The sequence below is a fragment of the Ischnura elegans genome, chromosome 2 (assembly GCF_921293095.1).
Source record: "Ischnura elegans chromosome 2, ioIscEleg1.1, whole genome shotgun sequence".
Taxonomy (NCBI): domain Eukaryota; kingdom Metazoa; phylum Arthropoda; class Insecta; order Odonata; family Coenagrionidae; genus Ischnura; species Ischnura elegans.
Genome location: NC_060247.1, coordinates 104545032 through 104570121, shown reverse-complemented (window position 1 = coordinate 104570121; position 25090 = coordinate 104545032). Strand labels below are relative to the sequence as shown.

At 35.3% G+C, this 25090-nt stretch overlaps 1 protein-coding gene across 3 annotated transcripts in view; it reads left to right on the top strand.

Annotated features, from left to right (window-relative positions):
- Positions 1 to 22267, top strand: part of LOC124154291 (protein Skeletor, isoforms B/C-like) — a 267181-nt gene extending 244914 nt beyond the window's left edge. For 2 of the 3 annotated variants that reach the window (XM_046527914.1, XM_046527916.1), the window contains 9 exons: positions 3338 to 3358; positions 3703 to 3965; positions 4576 to 4672; positions 5102 to 5345; positions 6816 to 6995; positions 8281 to 8379; positions 8491 to 8646; positions 10782 to 10963; positions 17259 to 22267. In XM_046527914.1, coding sequence (XP_046383870.1) covers positions 3338 to 3358; positions 3703 to 3965; positions 4576 to 4672; positions 5102 to 5345; positions 6816 to 6995; positions 8281 to 8379; positions 8491 to 8646; positions 10782 to 10963; positions 17259 to 17438 — 1422 coding nt within the window. In that variant the 3' untranslated portion in view covers positions 17439 to 22267. The remainder of the gene's footprint in view (positions 1 to 3337; positions 3359 to 3702; positions 3966 to 4575; positions 4673 to 5101; positions 5346 to 6815; positions 6996 to 8280; positions 8380 to 8490; positions 8647 to 10781; positions 10964 to 17258) is intronic. The other variant, XM_046527915.1, reaches the window with a different exon arrangement.
- Positions 22268 to 25090: the final 2823 nt, after the last annotated feature.

Here is a 25090-nt window from a genome sequence, read left to right as displayed (position 1 = left end):
CTGACTATTGAGAGTTTTGATAACTAGTATATTTTTATTTATCAGCATGTTCACCTAGTCGTTGACAAAAATAATGTATTTGATCATTAGAACCATCAAGAAACTATCTTAGGAAAGAGCAGATGTGCAGAGTCATTAGTTGAGGTTCCACTTACATATTCATGCAAAACATGGATATTATTTAGTCAGGAGGTTGGATGATAAAATAAGAGCTTGGTTTAGCAAGGGATTGCCATATTCAGCATCAGGATTATGGGATACATTGAAGAGTGGGTGTTACGTCTCACTGCTGTATTGTATTTTAGAATTTTTATTGTTGAAGGTATTCTATTGGTTAAGGTAAGTTTACAAGGAGCATTTTGTGAAAAACCCCATCTGCCTTCTCTCCCAGATTAAAACTTAAAACTAGAACTCCCAAATTAGGCACGTTCCCATCCATTTTATCAATGAATCCTATTATCTTCCCCCTTCTCTACTGCTTGCCAAGCATTCCTCCCTCTAACACAGCCATACATAACAACTCCATCTTGTTAGGTAGCTCCATCTAAATCCTGTGCCATTCGTATCTCTTCAATTAATTTTCACTCCTCACCCTATATGTTAGTATATTTTCGTATTCATCATTTCTTACCTACAATGGTATGAGGACTATTCAGAAAGTAACAGTCATTTGTGAATAAAAAGAAACAGAGCAAAAATAACAATTTTTATATATGTATTTTGAAATTAAGCTTTTAGGCTATTAATTTCTACCATAATCACTGTTTAAATTAAGGCATTTAACATAAAGTCTTTCAATACCCTTTCAGTAGAAATCTGCTGCCTGCGAGTTCAACCATAGGTTTAGGAACACTGGTACACCAGCATGCAGTCCAGCGTCAGTGTCAAATTGTTGCATACCAAGCCACGCCTTTATCACTGGGAACAAGTGGTAGTCCCTTAGAACCAAATCTGGACTGTGCGGCACATGACTGAAAACTTCCCATTTAAAACCATCCGAGAGGTCTTGGGTTCAATTGGCCATGTATAGGGAAGAATTGTTGCGGAGAAACAAAACTATCTTGCTGAGTTTTCCCCAACACTTCTTTTGTATCGCATGTTATTTTCCGAGTGATTATTCCTTAACCATACAACATATGGCTGTGATAAATTTCAATTGTTTTGTGATTGTTAGCCAACAAAAACCTTATCACAGCTTGCACTTGACTACCAGTGGGATTTTCCATTGCAGCACTCATCACTGGTGCAGCGAGGGGGGGATTTGGGGGATAAACCCCTCCCCCCCCCCCAGAACTCAGAGAAATTTTAATATTTAATCCATTTTAATTAATTAGGTAAATATTATTTATTGAATGGTGTAAGGATTAACCCTTTGACTACCAGCCCATTTCAGGTGGGATATACGAAGACTGCTGAGGCTATTTTCCGGAATTAGCAACATTTCAGATTTAAAAATTTTTTCAGCAGCTTAATTTTATTTAATACGTCTAGATTTTTTTCCCCCATTATAACCATAGATAGATTATGGGGGTTTACATAAATCACAGCCGTTGAAAAGGCCACAGTCACGAAAAGAAGTGAAATAATTCGGGCAGTTTTCGCTTAACCAGCGAAGGGCTGATATATCGGCTCAGTGGCAGTAAAAAGGTTTATATAATATCCCTCAGAAAGCTGTAAAACCACTCACCATTTTGAACCATTTATCTTAAAAATGTTCTGGGGGAGGGCACTCGTACCTCCCATATTCCATACCCCCCAGTATTAGTTGTGCCTTAAACCGTCCCTAGCCTTAACTCGCCTAGCTGTGCACCTGGCACTCATTTCACAACTCCAATGTATGCAAATCACAATAGGCGCAATGCGCAAGTTACTACAGCTGCTATCTTGGTGTCAGAGTGTTCCTACAGGAACACTCTGACACTAGGTTCCTGTAGGAACACTCTGACACCAAGATAGACACCTAGACACCTAGTGCTGCCCAGTGCTCCACCATGACAAAACATCTGTTACTTTCTGAACAGCACACGTATATAATGATGGATAAAATTCTTGAGTAAATAGGATGGAGTCGCTAAGTAAACAACATAAAATATCTCAACTCCTCTCATCACTGAAAAGTTCGACGCGTAATAATTAGAACGGCCTCTAACGAGTCAGTATTGCCGCCACTGTTTTAGAGGTTGCATAGCTGTCATTGAGTCCCATGAGCCTACTCGGCAAGATTATGGCCAGTTCTGAAGCAAGTAAACACTGCTAAAATCAAAATCATGGAAAATGAAGGCTAGTTAGTTGCTCATTACTTGCTGTCAATTAGAAATCAATTAGGTTTGCTAGAGCAGCGAAGAGATTGAGAGGGTTAAAAAATTAAGCCAGGGAAGTGTGTTTGAAACAGCCAGCATATTGTGAGTCAGGGTGACAAAGGCAGTTATCTTCCCATTTCGTTAATACTGATTGCATCTCTTTATCTTCAACTTGGCCACTGTTTGTCTGACTCCTTATGTCTGGTTACTTCACATCTCCACTGGTGGGTTCATAGAAAAAGGTATATTCTCCTAGGAATTTCTTTCTTGGAAATTCATCTAGATTATCCTGAGAAATTTTTGTTACTTAGGCTAATTTTATATACTGAAGCCAATTCATGCTGGCAAAATTTTTTTCACTTTATGAAGGGAGATGTGAAATAATTTTAAAGACTCGTGGAATTGTTCCTTTCTTGAATTTTTGCCTTTCGTGCTAATATTATACAGAAATGGAATATGTTAATGCCTACTTTTTTTGAATAGGACAAATAATCAGAACAAATATTTTTATACTTAACATTAGCAACCATGTGCCTTTTGTTTTTGTCCACTCAGAGAGGGACTGGGAATAATTTATGCTGGGCCCCAAAAATATGTTGGTACCATTCTGAAAGGGACCTGTACAACTGTCACAGATGGTATGAGCTTGCCACATCAGAATAACATATTCAGAATGGTTTTCATTGCAAGCTGTAAGTTATGAGTGGTTGGCAACAAGATAGGAATTTTTTGTGGGTGAGATTTTTCATTCTGACAATTCATTTGGAAGGCTCCTGCATGCAAGAAATTATCATTTGAAGTATGTCCAGTTTGCTTCAACTAATGGCTTCTTACATTCATCATTTGCTAGCAATATGCATCTTGGACAGGTCACTTTTCAAATTTTTGAAGAAGCTTTGACTGAATTTTGCAATGCAAAAGCAAAATATTTTGCCAGTACGGCATGCCCTGCATTTTTTTTTGCTCCTGCTTTGATGAATTATCATAATGCATTTTCCCTTCTATTCCCTTTCATGCTTTCATGTGGATAAACATAGCCACCGTGGTGGTATAATCCTGTAAGTAGCTCTCCAGAAACAAATTTCAAACAGCTAAGTTTGACCAGGAATTTGAGTATACCTTATGCTTTGCATGCTACATCAATGGTTACCAACAAATGTTCATTATTCAAACCTAATCATTTCATACACTTCTCACTTTATGCCATGATGAGGATGAAAAATGATGCCTCAAGAAGAGTTTTGAATATGTATCACATAAACAATATGTATATGAATGTACAGAATGAACTTTTCCTACAGTAGCATTTAATTCATTCAAAAATTAATATTACCATTCATATTTTATCACTTAGGTCCTTTAAGTTCAATGGATTTTTTTTATTTCCATGTGTAACCTGTAGACTACAAGTACTACACCTGATCCATCGAAAGATACCTATGGAAGTCCAGCAAATCATAGTGAATCTTCTGCTACCCTGATGAGTAATTGTCGAGAGCTTCTGGATGGTCAGTTACAAGTGCAATGGCAAATGGTGGAAGGCAGTGGTATTCTATTGCCTCCAGGTGAAACCATGCCTCCTCCAGAAGCTGTTGAAATACAATTATCCGGCCGAATACGTGAAGATGAATATATGGCTTTTGGGATTAGTGGTGAGAAGGGAAAGTAAGTTCATTACTAATTTTTAATTGGAAAATTTAATTTGATTAAATACGTTGAGCTTATTTTACTTTATAATGTTGTTAAAAAATTTAACTATGGAATCTACTGTGAAAACTATAGCTATGAAATTCTTCGGTATCATATGCATAGGTTGTATCTCATACAAGGTAATGATGATAATAATTATAATTTTATTGTTCCTAGAGATTACATGCATAGGTGACAATGGAAGGCAATTAGAAAATAAAAAATAATAGTTACAATAAATGCAGTATAGGAATAGCTACAAAATTTTAGTAGCAGATGGACAAAAATTACTCAGGGTCCAACATGAAATCCTTTAGGCTATAGTAGTTGTTGCTCAGTAAATACTTCTTCAGAGCTAACAAAAATAAACTTCCGTATTGTTTTCCTTATGTCAAGAAGTAGCCACTGTTTACTATAAATGCCACCAAAAGGCTACAGGTAGCTTAAATGCATTGATTCTTAAATGTTACGACATTTTATGAAGTTAGAATTATCTTCTCACATTTCTAAATCCATGGAATTTTTTGGCTACTGTTGGATGCAGATCTGTTTGTAAAGAAGTAAATGCCCAATTTTTGTTTGACAGGTCATCTATGGTTGGTGGAGATGTTGCAGTGGCTTTCTATGACCAAGAAAAGGCCTCCTTCAGAGTTGTGGATTACTACATGACCTCAAAGGCTCAGGTAAGCTTCGACTCAAATTTATTCCCATTTTATAATAAATAAAATTATACATTAATTTTTTTTTTAAACCATTTAACTGTTAACTTAGGCATGGAAGTTGAACTCTCTGTGCTATTTATACCATTATATGATTAAAAATTTGACCTAACTGCAATTATTTGCATCTTAGGAAGTTATTTCTTTCTCTTATAAGCATTTTTTTTAGCTCTCAAGCTATTTTTTATGGTTTTACTTTGAAACAAAGTCTTGTGAATCACAATGCAATTCTTTCGCTCAATTGAAAATTCCCAATTATTGTCTTTTGATGATTTTGCCTCCTTCAACTATTGATTTGAATCTTACCATGGTTTACTTAATTAAGAAATTAATATCAATTAAGATGGTTCATTAAAAAATTTTAATTGAATATTGTGTGTTTTACATTGATAGTGTGATGGAAAGAACGGAGTGTGCCCTGATGAGCGATTGGGTGGAAGGGACGACGTGACTTTGGTTTCTGGGGAAAGGAGGTCAGGAATAACCAGAATTCTATACAGGCGACCTCTCACAACAAATGAAGGAACTTTAGATCGCGCAATACCCCTGAGGGGTGAAGTCAGCATCTTGGCTGCGATTGGACCTCTGAACTCTCGCAAGGAAGCTAATGCCCATGGAGCAGAGGATAAAACAACTGGTGTGTAATTTTTTAGATTTTGCTTTTCCTGGAAATCATGCAGGATGCACCCAATTGTCACCATTTAGCATAGAAATATTGGAAATTTTAATTTGGGAAATATGTATCTTCTCAAAACTACAAAAGGAATATTTGTCCCCTATCTTGAAGTCATTTTTTCAGTTAGTTATATGCATGGGAATATTTCATTATTATTGTCTTAGCAATAACATAGTAAAAATCATGGCATTTTTCTACTTATGTATTTCACTAACTTAGCGTGACATATAAATTTGAAATTCAAATCCATTATGCTAAGTGCTCATAATTAAAGAAAAACATTCCTTAATCAATACATGGGCGTACCCAGCGAGGGGCAGGAGGGGACAGACCCCCCCCCCCCAGAAGCAAAAGTCCGCAAAAGTCGCAAATGACTTTAAGGAAAATAATATTTTTTCAAGCAAATAATTTAAAAACTAATAAAGAGCTGTTACATTTTGCTTAAAATGTTGATTTCATTCACCTTTTCCATGCTGAAATCTTACCTACAACTTGAACAACCATGCCCCCCCCCCTAGTTTTGATCCTGGGTACACCCTTGGATCAAGGGTAATATTAGCAATAATTCAGCTTCAATTGGATTAATTGAAACAAAATTCATGTAATTATTTGCATGATTTAAAAAAACTTATGACTAAATGTAATTTCAATTAGAATGAGAATAATTTTATTTTGAATTCAGTGAAATAATTACAATTACATATTTATGAGAAAAATGGGAGCTCGATAAAAATTTTGCTACAATACTGATTGCTTGTTTTTATATGCATATTCTTTTCTATAGTGATAAAAATCATGAATCTACTTTGTTTTCACCCAAATTTATGTACTATTTTCATAAATATAATGTGAAATTGAGTAATTTAGTGAAAAAGAGAGATGGTGTTTTTTACACAAATTTATTGTTCAATGTCAGTGGGGTAGCCAGGAATTTTATTTGGGGGAGGTCCGAAACCAAGGGGGGGGGGGGAATTTTTGAATAACAGGGTACTAAGTAGACCGTTTTAAACTTATTTTAACACTTTTCATGATAGAAAAAACTTCATTTGTCAAAGAAATATTTTTATATTCATGATTATTCAATATTTTGTTTTCTTTTATGAAGGAAAGTAATTGTGTTTTTATATTTCAAACCATAATATGTAAATTGAAATTTTAAAGGATTATGATTATATGTAATTGTAAGAGTTGCAGAAATGCATTCATCAGTGGCTGTTTTGTAATATTCAACAGTGGGGTTGAAAAGACCAGACAAAGATCCTGTAATCCATTTTCAAGCTATAAAGTGTCAGTGCAAAGCCTGTTAATGTGCATGTTTAAAACAAAACTGAAATGAAAATTCAAAAGAGATCATGGTTCTCAAGCACCTCCTAACGTCTATGCCGTTGTTAAGATACGTAGTATTCTAATCTAGTGATCTTTCAATTTCAGAGGATATACGAATTGACTTCAGTAGCCGCAACGATCACTCATGCAAGACACCTCTGGACAGAACACCCACTCCTGATGATGGTATTAAACCTTGGAATATTCCATCCATCCAAGGAGAAACTGTTTTCTCTGCCAGGATCGGCCCAACAGGAGGGAAAAGAGGCTACACTGCCATCACAGGTACTGAATATTCAGAGCATCCACAATATTCAATGCAAAATACATATTCAATGCAAAATACATATTCAATGCAAAATACATATTCAATGCATATGGGTTATACCCCTTCCCAGCACCAATCAATATCCCAATATCATCAAGACAACATTGGTGGGGTTAACATATGATATTCGTGCAATATCCATGTTAATCCAATCAACGTTGCATGGATATCTGTCAAATATCGAAAGGACTTGGCAAACAATGTTGCATTGATGTCCACCAGTGGACATGTAGGTCCATATTACAACATCTCTTAGATATCAACACTCCATCTAATGAGTAGATAATGAGTGTGCTTATAATGGTTTTTGGTAATCCTCGAACATAGAAAAAAATATATGTGCTCTTCAATTCTATGCACAACATATGCTACCTATGGATACTGTTTGGAATGACAATTTTTTTAATAACACAAATATTACAACTTGGATATCTAGGCGATGTTATTTTTACAACTCGTCGTGGATGATACAAACAGTAGGTACATATATCTATGTAACATTGTCAAAATATCTATTGTGTAACAGCAAGGTGTCTTTGATATTACCGTATTTATCTGAATATAGTCCCCCCTTCTTTTCCAAAAATTCCTGTAGTAAAAGAGAAGGGGGGACTATATTCAAACCCATTTTTTGAAATTTTTCCCGAAACTCAAGCCTCAAAATCACGGGGGGGAGACTATATTCAGAGGGGGACTATATTTGGAGAAATACGGTTTATATATATCAACCTTATCTAGATATGTGATGGATATGGTCTCCGCTTGGGCTTCAATTCCACCAATGATTGATCCTTAGAATCTCAGATTTTGATCAGTTGGTCTGTTAGAACAATTATGCTTGTATTATATGCCATACACATGCATTTCTAATGGGTTAGGTTATGTATTTTTTTAATTTTATTTGTATTTCATATAAGGATTTCATACATCATAAGGGTTGTAAATTTTTACCCCCATGAGTTATTTCATGCTATTCTTTTGCTATATTCTGCAATGGTATATTCTGAATCAATTGAAGTTTCTCATGGCCAAATTTTTTATCATATGCACTGCAGATCAGAGATGTCTGATTCAATTTTTTAATGATTTTTGATCAGCATTATTAGATGTATCTTTTTGCATTACATATTATGTTACTTATCTAATCAACTTCATTTTCTCCAAAATTTGTGATTATATACTGTATTAGATTCATATGGGACCCATTCTTGATTATAAATGTTTTTTGTAACCTTTTCACAGGGCACCCGTCATGGGGAATTGCTTGGTATATTAATGACTTGCTCATTCCTGAGCTTTATGTTGAAAGAGGACAAAGCTATGTATTCATGGTTGAAGGAGGTAAGCTAAAATAGTCATAACACTTTGTACTTGGCCATATAATCTTAGAACCTTTTTATTGTTGATGGAGACTTCTTATGAGAATTTACAATTTCATGCCTTTATTTCCAGGAAATGATCGCACAAACCCAGCAAGATACCATCCATTTTACATAACAGACAGTTCAGAAGGAGGGTTTGGTCAGAAATCTGAGATAGAGCAAAGAAAGCAGAGGGTGTTTGCTGGAGTTGGATATGATGCCGAAGGCTACCCATACCCCACGGCTGGTAAGATACCTCTGGGATAAAATGGGATGGTATTGAACCCTTAGCCCTTAGAGCTGTAAGCTCTTATGGCCTACCGCTAGCCTTAAATTTTTTTGGTACTAATGGAAGACCCCATTTAAAAAAAACTAATTATCCCACCATATTTATCAATTTTAAAGCTTGTGCTACATAATCATAACCTGCTTGCTGTAAAATGTTATCTTCACAATTATGGCTCAAGAAATCTTCACATTTATGAAATTTCTTCATTATAATTCTATAATTCTAATAATGTACAGAGAAAAACTGGGCCTACTCCAAATAGGTGCCAGGATCTATGTGTGACAAACTTCCACAAAATTTTGAATTCATTTGCTCCAATGAGCCTAATTCCTGTAAAAGATTTTATATATGTAATACACACTTAAATTTTTCATTTTTCAATTTTAAAATTTTTTCCTGGATCCTTGAGCCTTCTGGATGAGGCAGGGGCTGGGACTCCTCTTGGCCATACCTACAAAATATTCCTAGGTTTTATGTCTGACTTTCATATGGGCCATCATGTGGGATGTACCAGCAGTGTAACTATGGTGGGGGATGAGGGGAATATACCAAAGCAAAAGAATAAGATAGCAACTCAGTGCCTGCTTTTCACCAAATATGTATTTCATTCCGTCACTGAGTAGCAAATGCCAACAGTTGCTCTCATAGGTGTAAAGAGTAACCTTGAAAACCAAAAAATCTTGTATAAAACCTAAAATTTCATCCTAAAATCCCAAAATAAGAAATAGGCCAAGCTGTAACACCTAAATTGTAGAAAGTAAACTCTCATATCCTCAATACAATCTAGATAAGTACCTCTAGGTCTGAAATAAGTGAAGGCTTTAAATCTTAAACGCTTTCCTGCCGGTGCCTAGAGTTGGAAAACTTTTTCCGTGCTATGAGTAACATGAGAATGTTTTAAACCTCTCTGTACGGAGCTCTTTTTTGGGGTGGTATTTTCGTCCCTCAGATTTGGGATCCAGCTCAACGGGGGGCCCATCCCTTACCCAGCGCATTGGTCTAGAACCTTTAACCCTATCTTAGCCCAAATCCACGGTCAACTTACCTATTGTGTTTGCAGTGTTTTTTTCAACGAAATACTGCATTTGATTTTCAATAATTCACTCTTCTAAAGGGATTACGAACATTTTTTAAGGCCATTTTACACGGTAGACGGAATTGCGCAGGTTAGAGCTGCATTAATTTCGAAAATGGCGTGGAATTGCGTGAATGCATGAAAGAAATTAGAACAGGGGCTATATTGCCGTCTTGCATCCACGCATTCTCGCATGTGTTCTAGCAATTCACCGCTTTACACGACGCAATTTTGATTGCGCCTTCACACGTACGTCAGACTGCGCAATTCCGTGTACCGTGTAAAACGGCCTTTAAGCATTGTGGAATTTAAAACATATTTATAGCATTAGTAACGTCAAAGTTGGTGCACATAAGGTAGTTAGACTACAAGTCCAGAAGTCCATTATTTTTAACGCAAAAATTTCGTTTAAAAATTGCTCACACACGGAACAAAATGAAGAATTCATTTTAAAGTACAAAAAAATTGTATTATGCAACAAAATACATCATTGAAAAAACTATTGACAATATAACCATTTCGCAACAGATTCCTGTGGTGAGGATGATCATAAATGAGTGGGAGGGTCGGGATTAATTGCCTAGGAGTGGCACTAAGGACTTGCAAGGCTGGGTCTCAGACCGGGCCTGAATGCACCAGGCAATTGCTACGTCAGCGGTCACTTCCCTTCCCTCACATTGGCCAGAGCCAACGTCTGGTCATTGCAATGAAAAATCTGCCATAGCTATACCCGACATCAGGTATTCTGCGTATAAAAATGCCTGTCGGCTTCACACGAGTTCCGGCACAAAAGGGTTAGCATATTTGTAATATGTGCAGTTTGTGTTTATATTAGATACTAAATTTATAGGGAGGGGCACACATAAGCACTCTTGGAACCCATGGTAAAAAACCTAAGCAATCCTAACGGTTGTCTCTTGGGAGATGAAAGTGGCTTGTGACTATATTTGCTCATCCTACTTAAAGAGAATGGATTTCCTTTTCTGATACAAATTATTATTTTACCCTCTTCATACAGCGGGCCGATATTGTGAATGGGTACATAAGACAATTGACCAGTCTCGAACAACAAAATCTTTTGAAGAATTCTTTGACACCCTGAGGTTAATGTGTGATGACAGTTCTGAGGATGCTGCCAGTGGCATTGCATACCTTAACTGGACTGTGGCTCAGGAGACTCCTGACCTTTTATATTATCAGGTGAGTTTAGATATTAGATCCAAAATACTTGGTTAATTATTATTATAAGTAATTTATTTATAATTAACACTAGAAGGACGGCTGGGGTCATTTGACCCATTTTCAGAATTCAAAATTATTTTTCTCTTATTAAAATATTTTTTTAAATTTTGAAACTCATTGACTTTGTTCATTTTCAAGTATATTTTGATAAATTAGTGAAAATTCAACAATAATGTATTAAATTTTTAAAGTTTTGTTTTAAATTTTTATGACGTGTTATACCTAGAAGGACGGCTAGGGGTCATTTGACCCACAACTGGTTTTCGCGCTATTTTCTTGCCCGTGGGCACTTTAGTGTCATATAATCAGCAAAAGGCTAGTGTGGTAGATGATTTGCTTCATTTTGAACCTGGAAGTACCCGGTTCAATGCCAGTTTAGTCCCAAGGGCTCATATCTATATTCGAAAACCTAGGCATAGCGACTTGTTGTGAAATTTTGTCCTTTTGTATGAATTTCTAATGCTCTCCAGCTCTCTATACCTCCAATGCAACTAGAGAAGATTCTTCCATAATACCCTTTCGTTTGTAGATTTTTTTGCATGCATATCAGTAGCGAGTTGAGGAAGAAAGAAAGAAGTCGAAAAATATATCAAGAGAAGAGAATCGTCGCGATTCAAATAGCTGTAGGGAATATTGAAGATTAGTCTGGAAGTGAATCGTAAACATTAGTTCAAGGATATTCTGACTAATCCATCAACATCTGCGTGTGATGGAAGCGACGAAGTCCAAGATAGTGAATCCGATGGCGACTTTGGCGTTATAGCAAATGCACAAATGTATCCAACAAAATGCAGCTGTCCTTTTATGAGGTAAATTCCAAATAATGAGAAATGAAAATACAACCTAAATTAATTTCCATATTGTGGCAAATATGATGATTGGCCATCAAATCAAGCGTTGGGGAAATAAATAGTTACTAAAGTGACCGTAAAATACAAGAATTCAGGAATAAATGTAACTTGTAACAATTATTTTCCATCCATCCAGCTGGCAGGAAGTCATAAAAAAGTAGAAAACTTCTCTTGCATGGATGATCTGAAAAAAACAGACGTGACGCACAAATATCCATGACCCCTAAAATAGCCATGTAATCCATTCAACGTGAGTGTTCAAAAACACCTTAGGCCATACTCTTACGTAGAACCAGGAAAACTAGAACAATAATGTACTTTCACTCAGCAGCATGATCTCAGACGACACTATTTCCGAAACGAATAAAAGAATACCAGCGACCATCCTATTTCATAATAAAAACAAAGCGGGAGTAGATATGATGGATAGCATGAATTAATTTATTTTCCCGTCTCCAAATCCAACAGCCATATCTCCACGGGCATAAAAAAGAAAAAGGTGCCAAATACCATCAAATTGAATCATTGCACCATTTTCCTTTCCATTTTCCAAATTCCTTTTCATGTGCAAATGGCTGGTGTCCTAACATCCCCTGCCACACGCTTTTAAGCGGCTTGCGGGTTAGTGTGTAGATTTAGATGTAGATGAATAAATCGCCCAATGAACGCATTCAGTGCAAAAAAATATTTTGTGGAAACAGTGCTGAAAAAATAGTCTGTCTGAGATTTAAAACAAAGTAATAAGTTTTAAACATTTTAATGCAAATTTTGTAAACCCAGTACCCCTATTGTTTAAACATGTAACACAACTTTTGTAGTGAGTGTATGTATTTTCATTATTTGATTTGCAATCGACTACTACACACGGTTTAATTCATGATTCTTTAAAATAATTGTTATTAACTTTTGACGATGGAAATCATATTTAATAATGTTAAATAGTGTTTTTAATGAACTGATTCAACAATTAATACGATTGACTGAATATTGGATGAAAATTAGGCGTTTTATTCCAAAATACATTTTAGGGGTCAAATGACCCCTAGCCGTCCTTCTATGTAGCGCGAAACTCCCGTCCTCCTAGTGTTAATGTGCATGTTTTAGCATCAACTTCCAATTGTCTTCATATATTTCATCAACAAAATTCAATTCAAATGAGATCACATTTCACACACACTTAACTACAAAGCTACTAAGCTGTGAGAAAGCATGTGCACCATTTCAGTTTAGTTTTAGCAAGTTTAAAAAATAACATGTTGTCCCCTTACAGATAACAAGTTGAACATATACTTTTCATCATAAAAATAGCAATTAAGCATTAGCATATATGCACTAAAAAATCCACTAAAATTATTGGTTAGTAATCTCAGGTTTCAATATTTTAGGTGTTTCTTATGTTACATATCATCTCTTACTTTCTATACTTCTAATCTATATAGATACCTGTATTGCTAATGTATAATTTTCATGGCTAAGAAGAACTCATTGTCTGAAATACAGCCAGAATTCATTGCCAAAATTGTGATCAATGAGCATATTTTATTCATTATTTTTCATCTTTAGGTATGTACTCATATTTATTTTTATGATGGCAACAATCTACATAATGGGATGTAATTTTATTTTATTTGAGGTTTTAATGAATCGGATGCACCACATTGCAAACTTTTAGTTACCTATATTAAATCTCTTTTAGGGGGAGGAGGACAGCATTAGTTGAGGAAAATTTATTTGAGGAGCATTCTTTATTTTATTTGTATTCATTGTTTCTCTATTTACTCATAAGTTGTTGTGTATGCAATGTAAGTAGGGGTAACATGGGCCATTTTTATTTTGATAAATATTTCTCCAAGGAAAAATTCATGAGGAGCTTGAAATATGATTTATCTACAATAGAAATACAGTAGATCCTCAATTAATCATTTTTTCACTAACCATTCATTCAAATATTCATCTATCCACGTCGTTACATCCAGGGCCAGATTTACCGTCAGGCAAAATAGGCACTTGCCTAGGGGCATCACAGTTTAAGGGGTGCCTGCTGTTAGGCAACCGGCAATGATCTCTACTGGAGGCACCTTGAAGTGCACCGCCGTCAGCAGGCTTATTATGTGGGTTCCGTCTGCCTGCAGGTGCCCTCTTTGCTGGCGATTTAAATGTGCTAAGTTGGGATTATAGCAGAACTTGAAATGTGATGGCATAAGTAATGAATTTGCCGAAAAGAAGACAAGAAGGAAACATCTGAAGTGGCTCTCGTTGTGCTTGAGGCAGGCCCCGAAATGTCTTCCTTCATGTTTTTAATCTGTAATTTAATTTCTCTAGAAGATATTGCAGGAAGATGTGCAGTTGGTCCTATTTGTATTTTAGAGGCTTTGTTCAACTGAAAATGTAGTTAGTACCTCTGCTCTTCATGTGTTTTAAAATTAGATAATTTATAATACATTTCGTGCTACCGCAGTTCATTCAGTTGCAGCAGTAATGTTTTTATTTGTGAAGTTTCTCTTCTTTTTTGTTGTATGAATTAAGGCTAGACATTGTTTTTGGAAAGGGTATTCATTAAGTATCATATTCATGTTTCATATAGTTTTACTCCAAGCTGTTTTTTAAAATTGAATTTTCCATATGTTTTCCAGGCGTAAAAATTCAAGCGTAAACTTATGCTGTCAGCTATATATCTGTTTATTCCTTTTTTCCAAACCCTACCTCATGCCTGTGGCTATGCCTTATCAAAAAAATAGGGGAGGGGGGGCACTCAATGGAGAGGTGCCAATAGAGTAACTTTGGGTAAATCCGGCCCTGGTTACCTCCTCCTTTTAGTTTGAAGAAGCATTCATAGGGTGAAAATTGTTAAATTCTTATAAGTTTCATGTAAATGTAAAGAGGTTCAAGTTAGTGTACAACAAGTAAATGCCTAATGCACATCTGTTGTCATATGAAATCCACCGTACGGTGAGTGACAGAAGTGAATGGTATTTTTTGAGGATCTTACGTTACATGCTCACTTAAGCCTGCAGAAGCAGAGAGATTGGCAGTGAATGAAGTGAGGTCCCTGATGAAAGGAGACTGAGGGAAAGGGAGGACTTTCCACCGAATTGCACCAAACCCCAAATCAAGCAGTTCGCAAAAGTGGATCCCCCAAATTAAAAAAGCGGCATACTGTTCATAAGGCCCCACCTGGACTCTACCAATCTTCCCCAATATGCATTTATTGTTTTATTAACCTTTCAATGTTTCAATATTGTGTTGAATGAAGTTTGTATAATTTGTATAGTTTGCAATATAATATTACAATTGAGGATCACATTTTTGAAGAGTGAATGAATTTAAATACCTTGGTGCCATTATCATCTCAAACAATAGTGAAGCATATGAGATACAGAACAGAATAAATTCAGCCAACAGAAGTATGTATGCCCTGATGGCATCATTTTGATGATGCCATCATCAAAAGTGTTATCCATCAGAGCTAAACTCAGAATTTATCAGACCATAACAAGAGCTATCCTTCTTTATGGAGCAGAATCATGGGTTATCAACAAAAGAACGGAAAAGAAATTAATTGTCTTCGAAAATAAAGTTTTAAGGAAAGGTTTTGGTCCAACAAGAGAGAATGGAATCTGGAGAATAAAAAAACCATGAGGAAATCAGGAACCTCTTCAATTCGCCAGATGTAGTAGCCGAAGCCAAGAGTCGTAGATTGTGATGGGCAGGGCACGTAATACGAAGAGAGCAAGAGGCCCTAGTAAAACAAGTCTGGTGGTCAAGAAAACCCTGATGGAAGACGACCTCCAGGAAGACGGAGAAAAAGATGGAGGATGAGGTGTTGATTGACATGGGGAAAATGGGAGTCAGCGAGGCGGATGCAAAAGTGAGAAAGAGTTGGAGGCAGACAGTTGGCGAGGCTAAATATAAATTGGGGTATAAATGTCCATGGGAGTGAGTAAGTGAGTGAAGTTTGTATGTATATCTGATGTGGTCAAATTTTGCATCTATTTATCTTATTATTTTGACCAATCCCAATCTTACACATTGGCATGTTGATAGCAACTGCAAAGCCAGGGGAATCTAAGTGGGTATTCTAGTTCATTGACCCCATAAAAAAGGATTTGTATACTTGATGAGGACATGTTTTAAAAATTATTATGCATTTACTCACTCACTCATTGATTCAACCCAAATATTGGCTTGGATAGGTTAGGATTGAGGTCTCCCAAGACTAAACCCATGTGAAATTCACACATTAAGGTTGGTGGTCAGTTTGTTTCCCTGGGCTGCCTAGCACTACAAGAATTTTTGTTTGGGGGTGTCCAAAGGATTCACAGCAGATGTGATACCAGTAACCCTCCAGCCTAATGCTCTACCTACTAAGCCACCACATGATATGCTATATTCACCCTTTATCTGGTCATCATCTGTGATACCAGGCACATATGTATCCAGAAATTGCAGGAAATCAGGAGCAGCTTGGGTGGTATGTGGGTTGCCTATGCTGACATTTCATTTTCAATTTGAGCATCAGAAAACAATGCATTTCATTAAATTAGTTGCATACATAAGTATATCGAAAGCATAATGGTAAAAGTTAACTTTGTCACTGGTAATTGGTAGTCATCATAAAATTTAACCATGTAGAAAAATGGAGTAATAATAATAATAATAATCTCGTCTTTATTTTTCAAGCGAATTTAGGACAACATTGTCCTCTCTTACAATTAACTTGATTGACAATCACAAACATCCATGCCCTGGATGGTGGTCAATCCACCCAGGCGGGATTCGAACCCGCGACCTCTAGGTTAGCAGTCAGGGACTTTACCCCAGCGCCACCGAGGCCGGCTACACCGAGTGTCAGAGGATACGTGCCCCTGCACTAGTGGTCTCCTCTATTTATTTTTATCTTGGTTGGTACATACCGTATTTACCCGTAGAAGCCGTGCACCTTTTCTCCAGAAATGCCAGAGAATAAAAGTGATGGAGCTGCTTACACGAATCCTCCAAATTTTAATGTAAGCCACTTACCATTTTCCCACAAATTCTTTTCGTTTATTTCTTAAGAGTGTAGCATTGAAACTAGGAAACTTTTGCAGAAATTACATTTCTAACATTATTTAACCTTATTAATCACAGTAACGTAAATTTATTGATTTAGCAATGAATAAAGAGTTCCTTTATCAGACCGCACTCGAAAAAAACTAGGATGGTTTTTTTTCCTCAAGAGCCGGCCCAAAAATGGTGGTGCACGGGATACACAAGGGCACGGCTTACACGAGTAAATATGGTATTAGCACCCCCTATATCTGCTGGTGTTTAGCACAGTATATCTAGTTAAGTTTCATTCTGTTTTAACTAACAACACTAACCTTTCTGCAGTTAACCATAGTCATTTCATAATTATTTTTCAGTGCTACACCCACAACAACCTGGGATGGAAGATACATGTTGTGGACCCTGGATACTGGTCCCAGCAGAACAAAGGAAGTGGTACATTTGTGCAACAATTACACATTATTATCATTCCCCTCCTACTTGCCATTTTTTCTCTACCCCACCTCCTGTTTCACTCGCCCCGGCTACTTAGGTGAAGCATCCAACGAGATTGGCTCTCATTTTAGAGACAATGCCATCATCAGCCCATCTGTGGACGTTCATCACTGAAGTCATTATCATCCCTAACCCTTGTTGTGCAGACCAAACTCATCTGATTATCACCCATGAATGTGAAAAGGCCTCCCAATGCCATAATCAGTTTCATCCATCGACTTTAAGCCGGCTAAATATTAGTCAGGCAGTCAACTGTAACTGGGAGTCTATAATTTCTTATTCCCTTCATATCTCTGTGACCATTTCCTCAGATACCTTTTTGACTGCTGACTCCAGTGTTAGTGAATCATGTTTATTATGTTGAAAAATGTTCCAAATCCTTCAAGTTTTTGTTCATTATTTTACACTTGTTTGCATTACTGTAGCTTATCTTAATTAATTGTTATTTTTTAGGAATATTTTTATATTTAGTTTAGATTTCATAATTTTTTGGTTGTCAATTGTTAAAAGCTAGGAATTAATTGCATTTTCATGCCCAAATGTGATATAGTTTTTAATGTAGCACCACTTGCATGTTCTGGCGTGGAAATGTGTATCACAAGATAACAAGTGAAAAATGATATTGCAGAACCATACGGGAAGGCTGTAACCGCCTTGTTTGCTCAACTTGCACATGGTATGCCAATTAATTACCCCATTCTTATACAGGGTGAATTTATGATCAATGAACAGTAAACTAGTATAAAAAAACTAAGCTACTAGATTGATGGCAACATGTGAAGTTGATTTTTTAATAATGTGGTTTGAGGAACAGAAAACGTCCGAAATTTTCTTTGCAGTCTCATGATATTTATGACAATAAAAGATTAAAGAGGAAGGAATGAATTTCAGGCTTGGTCACGATCATTTAGATCGGCTAAGACTTGAGAAAAAAGGTTTCAAAGTAAAGTTTTATAAGTAAAAAACCCAAGTATTGATGACAATAATGAGTAAGCCTTCTTTCGAAATCCACTTTTTAGGGTGGTAATGTAGGAAAGCAACTTAGCTGCTGTGAAATGCTTTCATTTTGTATGGATTTTTATGAGCCCAATATGTGCCCAAAAAGTTGATTTACAAATGAAGTCATTCACTCCCCCTATACCGGAAGCTTAGCAAAATTCATTATCAAATGCTTTGGACATATCAGTGTTCATGTTAATTTTGTACTAACTAGATTCATCTGCTCGTCTCTCATTTTATATACGATAAGGTAATATATGTATGTATAAGGCATCCGATGAAAGGACTTGTAAAGCAAGCATAATGCCGTTGGGCTTGTCATATTTTTAATGTAGTAACTACAGAACATTTCTTACTCATTTACAGTTGAGAAAGGAAATGGATTTTCTAATCATTTTTGCATTAAAAATCATCCTGTTATGAAAGTAATCACTATAAAATTTGGGTTTCGCAGTCTCACCTTGTAGCAGTAGTTGGATGTTAAGCATGAATGATTTAAATGTGTATGAAAGCAGTGTGTCTAACTGATGAATGCCAAAAATGCCTGGGACTTATTATTTTATTAGTTTAATACTACGAAAGATCATGCAGTAGTAGAAACGGGCATCAAGATAAATTTATAGAATCGCTTTATGATGTCTAATTACTATGGCTCTCGATATCATAAAGTAGATTGATTTCTATAACAGCAGTTGCCTATAGCTGGTTTTTGAAATCACATTTTTTTTTACACCATGCTTTATTTCGAGCCAACCTTGTTAGATGTTGTCTGGCTTAGCATTATTTGATCTTCAGGTGTACCTAGTCAAATGTTAGCTGATATAATGTGAATGTTTTAGCAGGCATTTGTCTGCAATATAAATTACAAAAATGGGTAACTTAAAAGTTTGGGCATTAATTAGCATATCTCTCTTCCTAAAGTTGTCATTGAGGAAGATCTATTTTTACCAATATGTACATCATTAAATGAATTGATTATTGATAGATGCCCAAATTTCCAAGAATTATCCCACATATGATTTTGAAAATAGTAAGTTTGTGTGTTCTTCAATTCATAAATGGTATTGGTAAAAGATTAATGTATTGAGTGCCTTTATTTTGGAAAAATCTTGGGAGTGATGACAATAACTCTAAATCATGCATTCTGGCTTACAGTCAATAACAGACAATAAGGTGAATTTGACCCATGCTATTAGTAATTATAGCTAAGGAGTTGATCACCATCGTATTTATCATTTATTTCTGGTACATATTTAGGTACCATGGTAATGAACCAATTATTTTTTGTAGCTGTTTACACTTAAAAGCATTTCTTTGAAATAAGTTTTATTGTCATGAATACTGATACTTATATATGATAAATCACTTTGCTGATGTGTCAGACAATAAATTAATGGCTGGTGTTGGGATGAAAATGTCAATGACTTATTTTTATCAGTGGCATTATATTATATAACATGACAATAATGAATAGTATGTATCGAAAATTAATAATTTTAAGTGTGAAAATATATTGGTACTACAAAATATTTAATGTTGTTACATAAACATGTGGGAGAATCGAATCCTTCCCACTGCAATTTACTTATTAAGTTTATTATAATTAGTGCTATAGTTGTTGTTGATCGGTTAAGCTGTTTTCACTGTTTTTGTAGTGAGGTAGTAATGATTAACATTTTTACAGCACATTAATTTTTTGCATCAGGGTCGTTAAAGTTTTAAAAATGTCATTGAAAAGATTAGGTCAAAAATATTTTATAGGTGTTCACATTAATACATAAATTGTTCTATCTTTTATTGAAAACTTATATGAAGTGCATGGACAATAAAATTTACAGTTGATATGTGACTTGAAATGCTAAAAATTATCATTTAATAGCATCATATGATTTTCCTTTAATATTCACCTTTAATGATTTCTCAAAGATGCTTGTAGAAGAGGAACACAAATATAAGAGGCACTAACTTTCATCAGGATATGTCGTTGAAAAGACTGAATGAGACAACTGAATATATGTGTAATTTTAGCCAAATCTGGCTGCCTTAGGCCAGTTTTAAATTCTTTTTTATTTAACTTCCATTTACCCCTGACATCGGTTTTAAAATGATGGGAAAAATTTTTTAAACTATAATTTGTAACATTCAACCCAGTTTAAACATATACAGGCCAAAATTACTGTCATACCTATTCTTTATTTTGTTACATTTTAAGGAGCCGGATGAATTTAGATTACCTTGTAGTAGCTTTTTTTATATATTCTCTTCTTGCATACCTAGCTGAAGTGTAATGCATTTAATTGTCCTAAAGCACCATTACTGCACACCTAAGAGTGCAGCCTGAGAACTATGGAAAAGTTTGACAGGAATTGTATATGCATGTACGTCAAACGTGATCAATACAATAATCCAATTCTCCTCAATGGGAAATGTATTACATTCTTACTAAATGCCAGCAAAATTCGTAAATCATGCTATTGTATGGAACTTCATTTTCTCAGCAGCTTAATGCACAAATAGGATAACCTTCCAATTGGATAAGCTATTGCATTAGCCTGTGAGATTGAAAAAAATAAGATTGTTAAAATAGATATGATAAAATCAAGCATTTAGAATCAATCTTTATTTTCTTAAATATGTGACTGTGGATAATATATTATTTCAGTTTTTATTATGAAACATTTTGATTAGCTCACTGTTAAATCGTGTGTATTCCTCCTAGTTTGAATGTGGAATACTTACAGAGATTTGGTTACTAAATGCAGCCCTCAAGAACTGCATCATGCATTTGCTATGGTTAATATTAAAGGAATTTCATTGAGGTCAAAGGTATATCCATGATTGAGTGGTTATTTTGAATTTTTTCATAGTTATGAGGATTTTAATGATGTTATATTTCCTTTACAATAATATATTTTTCCTAGAAAATCTATATTGAAATTTGGATGTAAACCATCAGAAAAATGGCAAAAACATAAATTTGACTTATCTGCCATAAAAATTTTACCGTTACATGTTATCCTTATAAAATAACAGAATAACAAAGCTTCATTAAACTCAATTTTTAAAGTACCTAATTATTAAATTTAATGCCATTTGCAGATATCAGTGAATTATTTTTTTCCATATTTTGGAAATAAGTTTTACCGTTACTGATCTCTTCCAACGTTACAATACATGTTGTAATATCTGCAAGTAATCTAAAAAATTGGAAGCTGATGGTTTTAATTGGAGAACTACTTTGAGATTCAGATGAATGCTCATCAAAAATGCAGGGCAATTTTATTTGTTATGAAACATGGATACCTGTAATTGACAATAATTCATGTGTATGAATAAGCATGAAATTCATCTGTGTTATGAAGTTAATACATTTAAGTTTTAATTTTATAAGTTTTTGTAATGTTATATTCAAGTCTGAATAAGAATGGTTAAAATTATATTTGAAATTGTTTGAAATCCATTCAATTTTTATAAAAATATTTGTTCTAAATATATGGTCAATGTAAATGCATTTTCCGCTAAGATGTTTGTAACACCTTATTAAAATAAATTCTTTAAAGTCAGCTCAAGAATTAACCCACTCCCAGGTGCAAACATTGTGTGCTAACTGTAACCATTACATGTTTTACACAAAGTGGTTAACAATGTTACCTTCCCAACAAACCAAGCTGTGACCTCTCTCTTAGCTTGCTAAATGTGTGAATGGTGTTCCTAGACTGTAAAAACTGTTTATCTCTTTAAAAACCTTTATAATTTGATCAATTGTACTGTGGGGACTTGGGAAATACCTATTCATGATTAAATATGAGATTTTATATAAATTACTCTGGTTGAAGAATAAAGATTTTTAAGAAAATCGTGAAGACACTAACTTTCTCTCGTTTTAAGTTATATTTTCATTATTCACCTTACATTAAAATGTACATATTATGTGCGCATTTCATCATTTTTCCTCTTTCTCTACCATCAAGGCTACCAAACTTCCTACATTTTTTACATGTTCTACAATTTAGTAATACAAAGTACAGGCATCTGGAAAAATTCCCAGCACGTTATATATATTGAAATAATTTACTATTTCAGTGGATATTTTACACTAAAAGCTCCAATACTTGAGAAATGCATAATTATATTCTTTTAAATAGCTTCAGAATAGGGTAGTTTCCTTCATCAAAGAAAACGAAAGGCATTGATTGCGATTCGTTACCCACCATTAGTGTATTCATAATTTACAAATTATTTGGTTTTTGAAATACCGGTTTAGACGAATGGCAAGGGTCAAATTTTATCCTCATTTGAAAAAGGCCAGATTGGCGCCCATGCGATTCCACTCCGCATGACGTCACAGGGACCTAGTTTCTACACGAGAGGATAGGAGTTATACATCGTCTGAGGTTACCAATGCATGCATGAGGCACAGAGCTCAGGGAAACATGTCTTAATAATCACTTATTAAAACTGGCTAAGTTCGGAAAGTTTTCTTCGTTTGATAAGGTATTAATAAACCTTTTTTAAGCCAAGCGCTACCATGCAGCAAGGTACTCAGCTATCCGCTAGCATCCTGCGACGTATCAGCGCTAAGCCTCGCCTCAAGGTCACCTCACCGGGCGGGAGGGGGAACCAGAAATACGACGTACGGAGATATTTCCCGACATTCATACTTAAGCGTCTCGTTTCCGCGCGCTTGAAAATTTTCACTTTTCATTTAATCGCGAAAAATAGATGTTGTCATTTAAAAATCTAAAAGCGTGAAATACGTACTCCAGGAGTAATAATCTTTCGATTAAAGCAATAAAAAAATAATAGGAAACCACCCTATTGATTGTATGTGAGCTCTTCAGGTTGAGAAATGTAATTTTTTTACTTTTAAGGTGCGTGTGCCAAGAGAAAAATCTCTGAACCATCTCTTGATTAGGTTGGTCTCTCCTCTCTCTAGAAACATAAAATCTGGTTTTGATAGTGGAAACTCACATATCTCTAGAATGACGGTATGAGATCCTTCTATTCCTATTCCTTCCAGTTCCTATTCCTACCCTGGAGGTATCCTCAGGCTTATAATCACAACAGTGTCTCTTTCCTTTACATATTCCTTCCATTTCTTCCCATCCTGAGGTGCAACGTGAAGAAGACTCAGACTCATACCCAGCCTCTGGAGTAGGATCTGCCCCAATGTATAGGACTCCATTAATACATACTAGATAAGAATGAATCGCTGAGAAAAATTATACATACATATTTGCTGAGAAATATGCCTGAGGCATGGGGGAGCCATCCTGTACCCACTGTGTTAAAACTTGTCCACCATAATGTTCCTATGCAATCTATGGAAAAATCTGTGGAATATTCTTTTAATTATAGAATATTCTTTCATTTCTGTAGGAAGAGCAAAGCTGGATTTTGCAAATGCTGGAGCAAAGACCACGTATGTAACACTTAATAGTGCCAGTTGGTCGATCTATCGGCTGGGTTCTTTTACACTTGCGACTTTTATTTTTTGTACTTGATGTAGCTTTTGTTACTGTTTGTCAGTATCAGTCATGTTTTGTCGCACCTGTAAGTATGAAGAGCACATGAAAAGAAATTAGCTTCAGAAACTACATCTTAGGCTTCTTATAAATTTTTAAGAGCAAACCTACAAATTCATTAAAAAAAAAAGCCTTGGCAATCTTCAGTATTCCAGGCAAAACAGGCTGCCACTAAAAGGGATAATATCAGTAAAAAGAATAGGTGAGGGATTTTTCAATCCCAAACCTTCTCTGCCCCATTCCTACCCTGGAGAGGTTGTCGGGCTCACATCGTGGCGGCGCTTCCTTTCCCTTTTTCCCTCCTTTCCACCCCCATCCTGAGGAGGATTGGCGAAAAAGTCTTGGACTTGGTTCGCATTCCCGAGGAGTGTAACCCTACGACCCTACCCTGAGTACTTGTTCCAATGTCTCCTCTGCAGCATTTGTTCACTAGATGCCCTATTAGCACCAAAAGGATTATATCTGTATGTATTTAAGATTTAGAAATTCATCGGTAAACAGATTTGCAAAACTGTATGTTGTACATATTTTATACGTGTCTGATGATCCATGGTCCTTGATGTATACCAGAATCTTTTTTATATACAAATAATATCCTTACGGCGTAACCAGGGATCATCAGACATGTATAAGATATGAGTAATATACAGATTTTCGACGAGTTATACATATTTAATCTATATAAAATCCATATTATGGCATTAGATATAATACGTATAATATCTAGGTATTATCTGTGTGGTAGAGGACATTTGCGTGTATTTTATACAGATATAATATGTATACAGTATATACTATGATACGTATTAAATCTAGATACAATATCCTTTTGGTGCTACTAGGGTGGCAATATAGGCATTTGCCCTAGAAAAGCTTTGCAAGCATAGAAATTCATACATAACAAATTTAGTTTTCATTTTCAGAGGCAATATGAATAACACATACTTCTCTTTGCTTTACCTTGTTGTTTTAGCAACTTTAACGATGACTTCTATAACCAAGATATTTTATACCTTCGACTACTCAGGTGGGCAATTTGAACACCCTTATGCAGTTTTCGAACCTTACATTATTGAGAAATGAATTATCACCAAAATGTTATTTTTACTTATTAACTACATATAGTAAGGATAATTTCCAATTTCTTATGTAGCCATTGCTTCATTTTA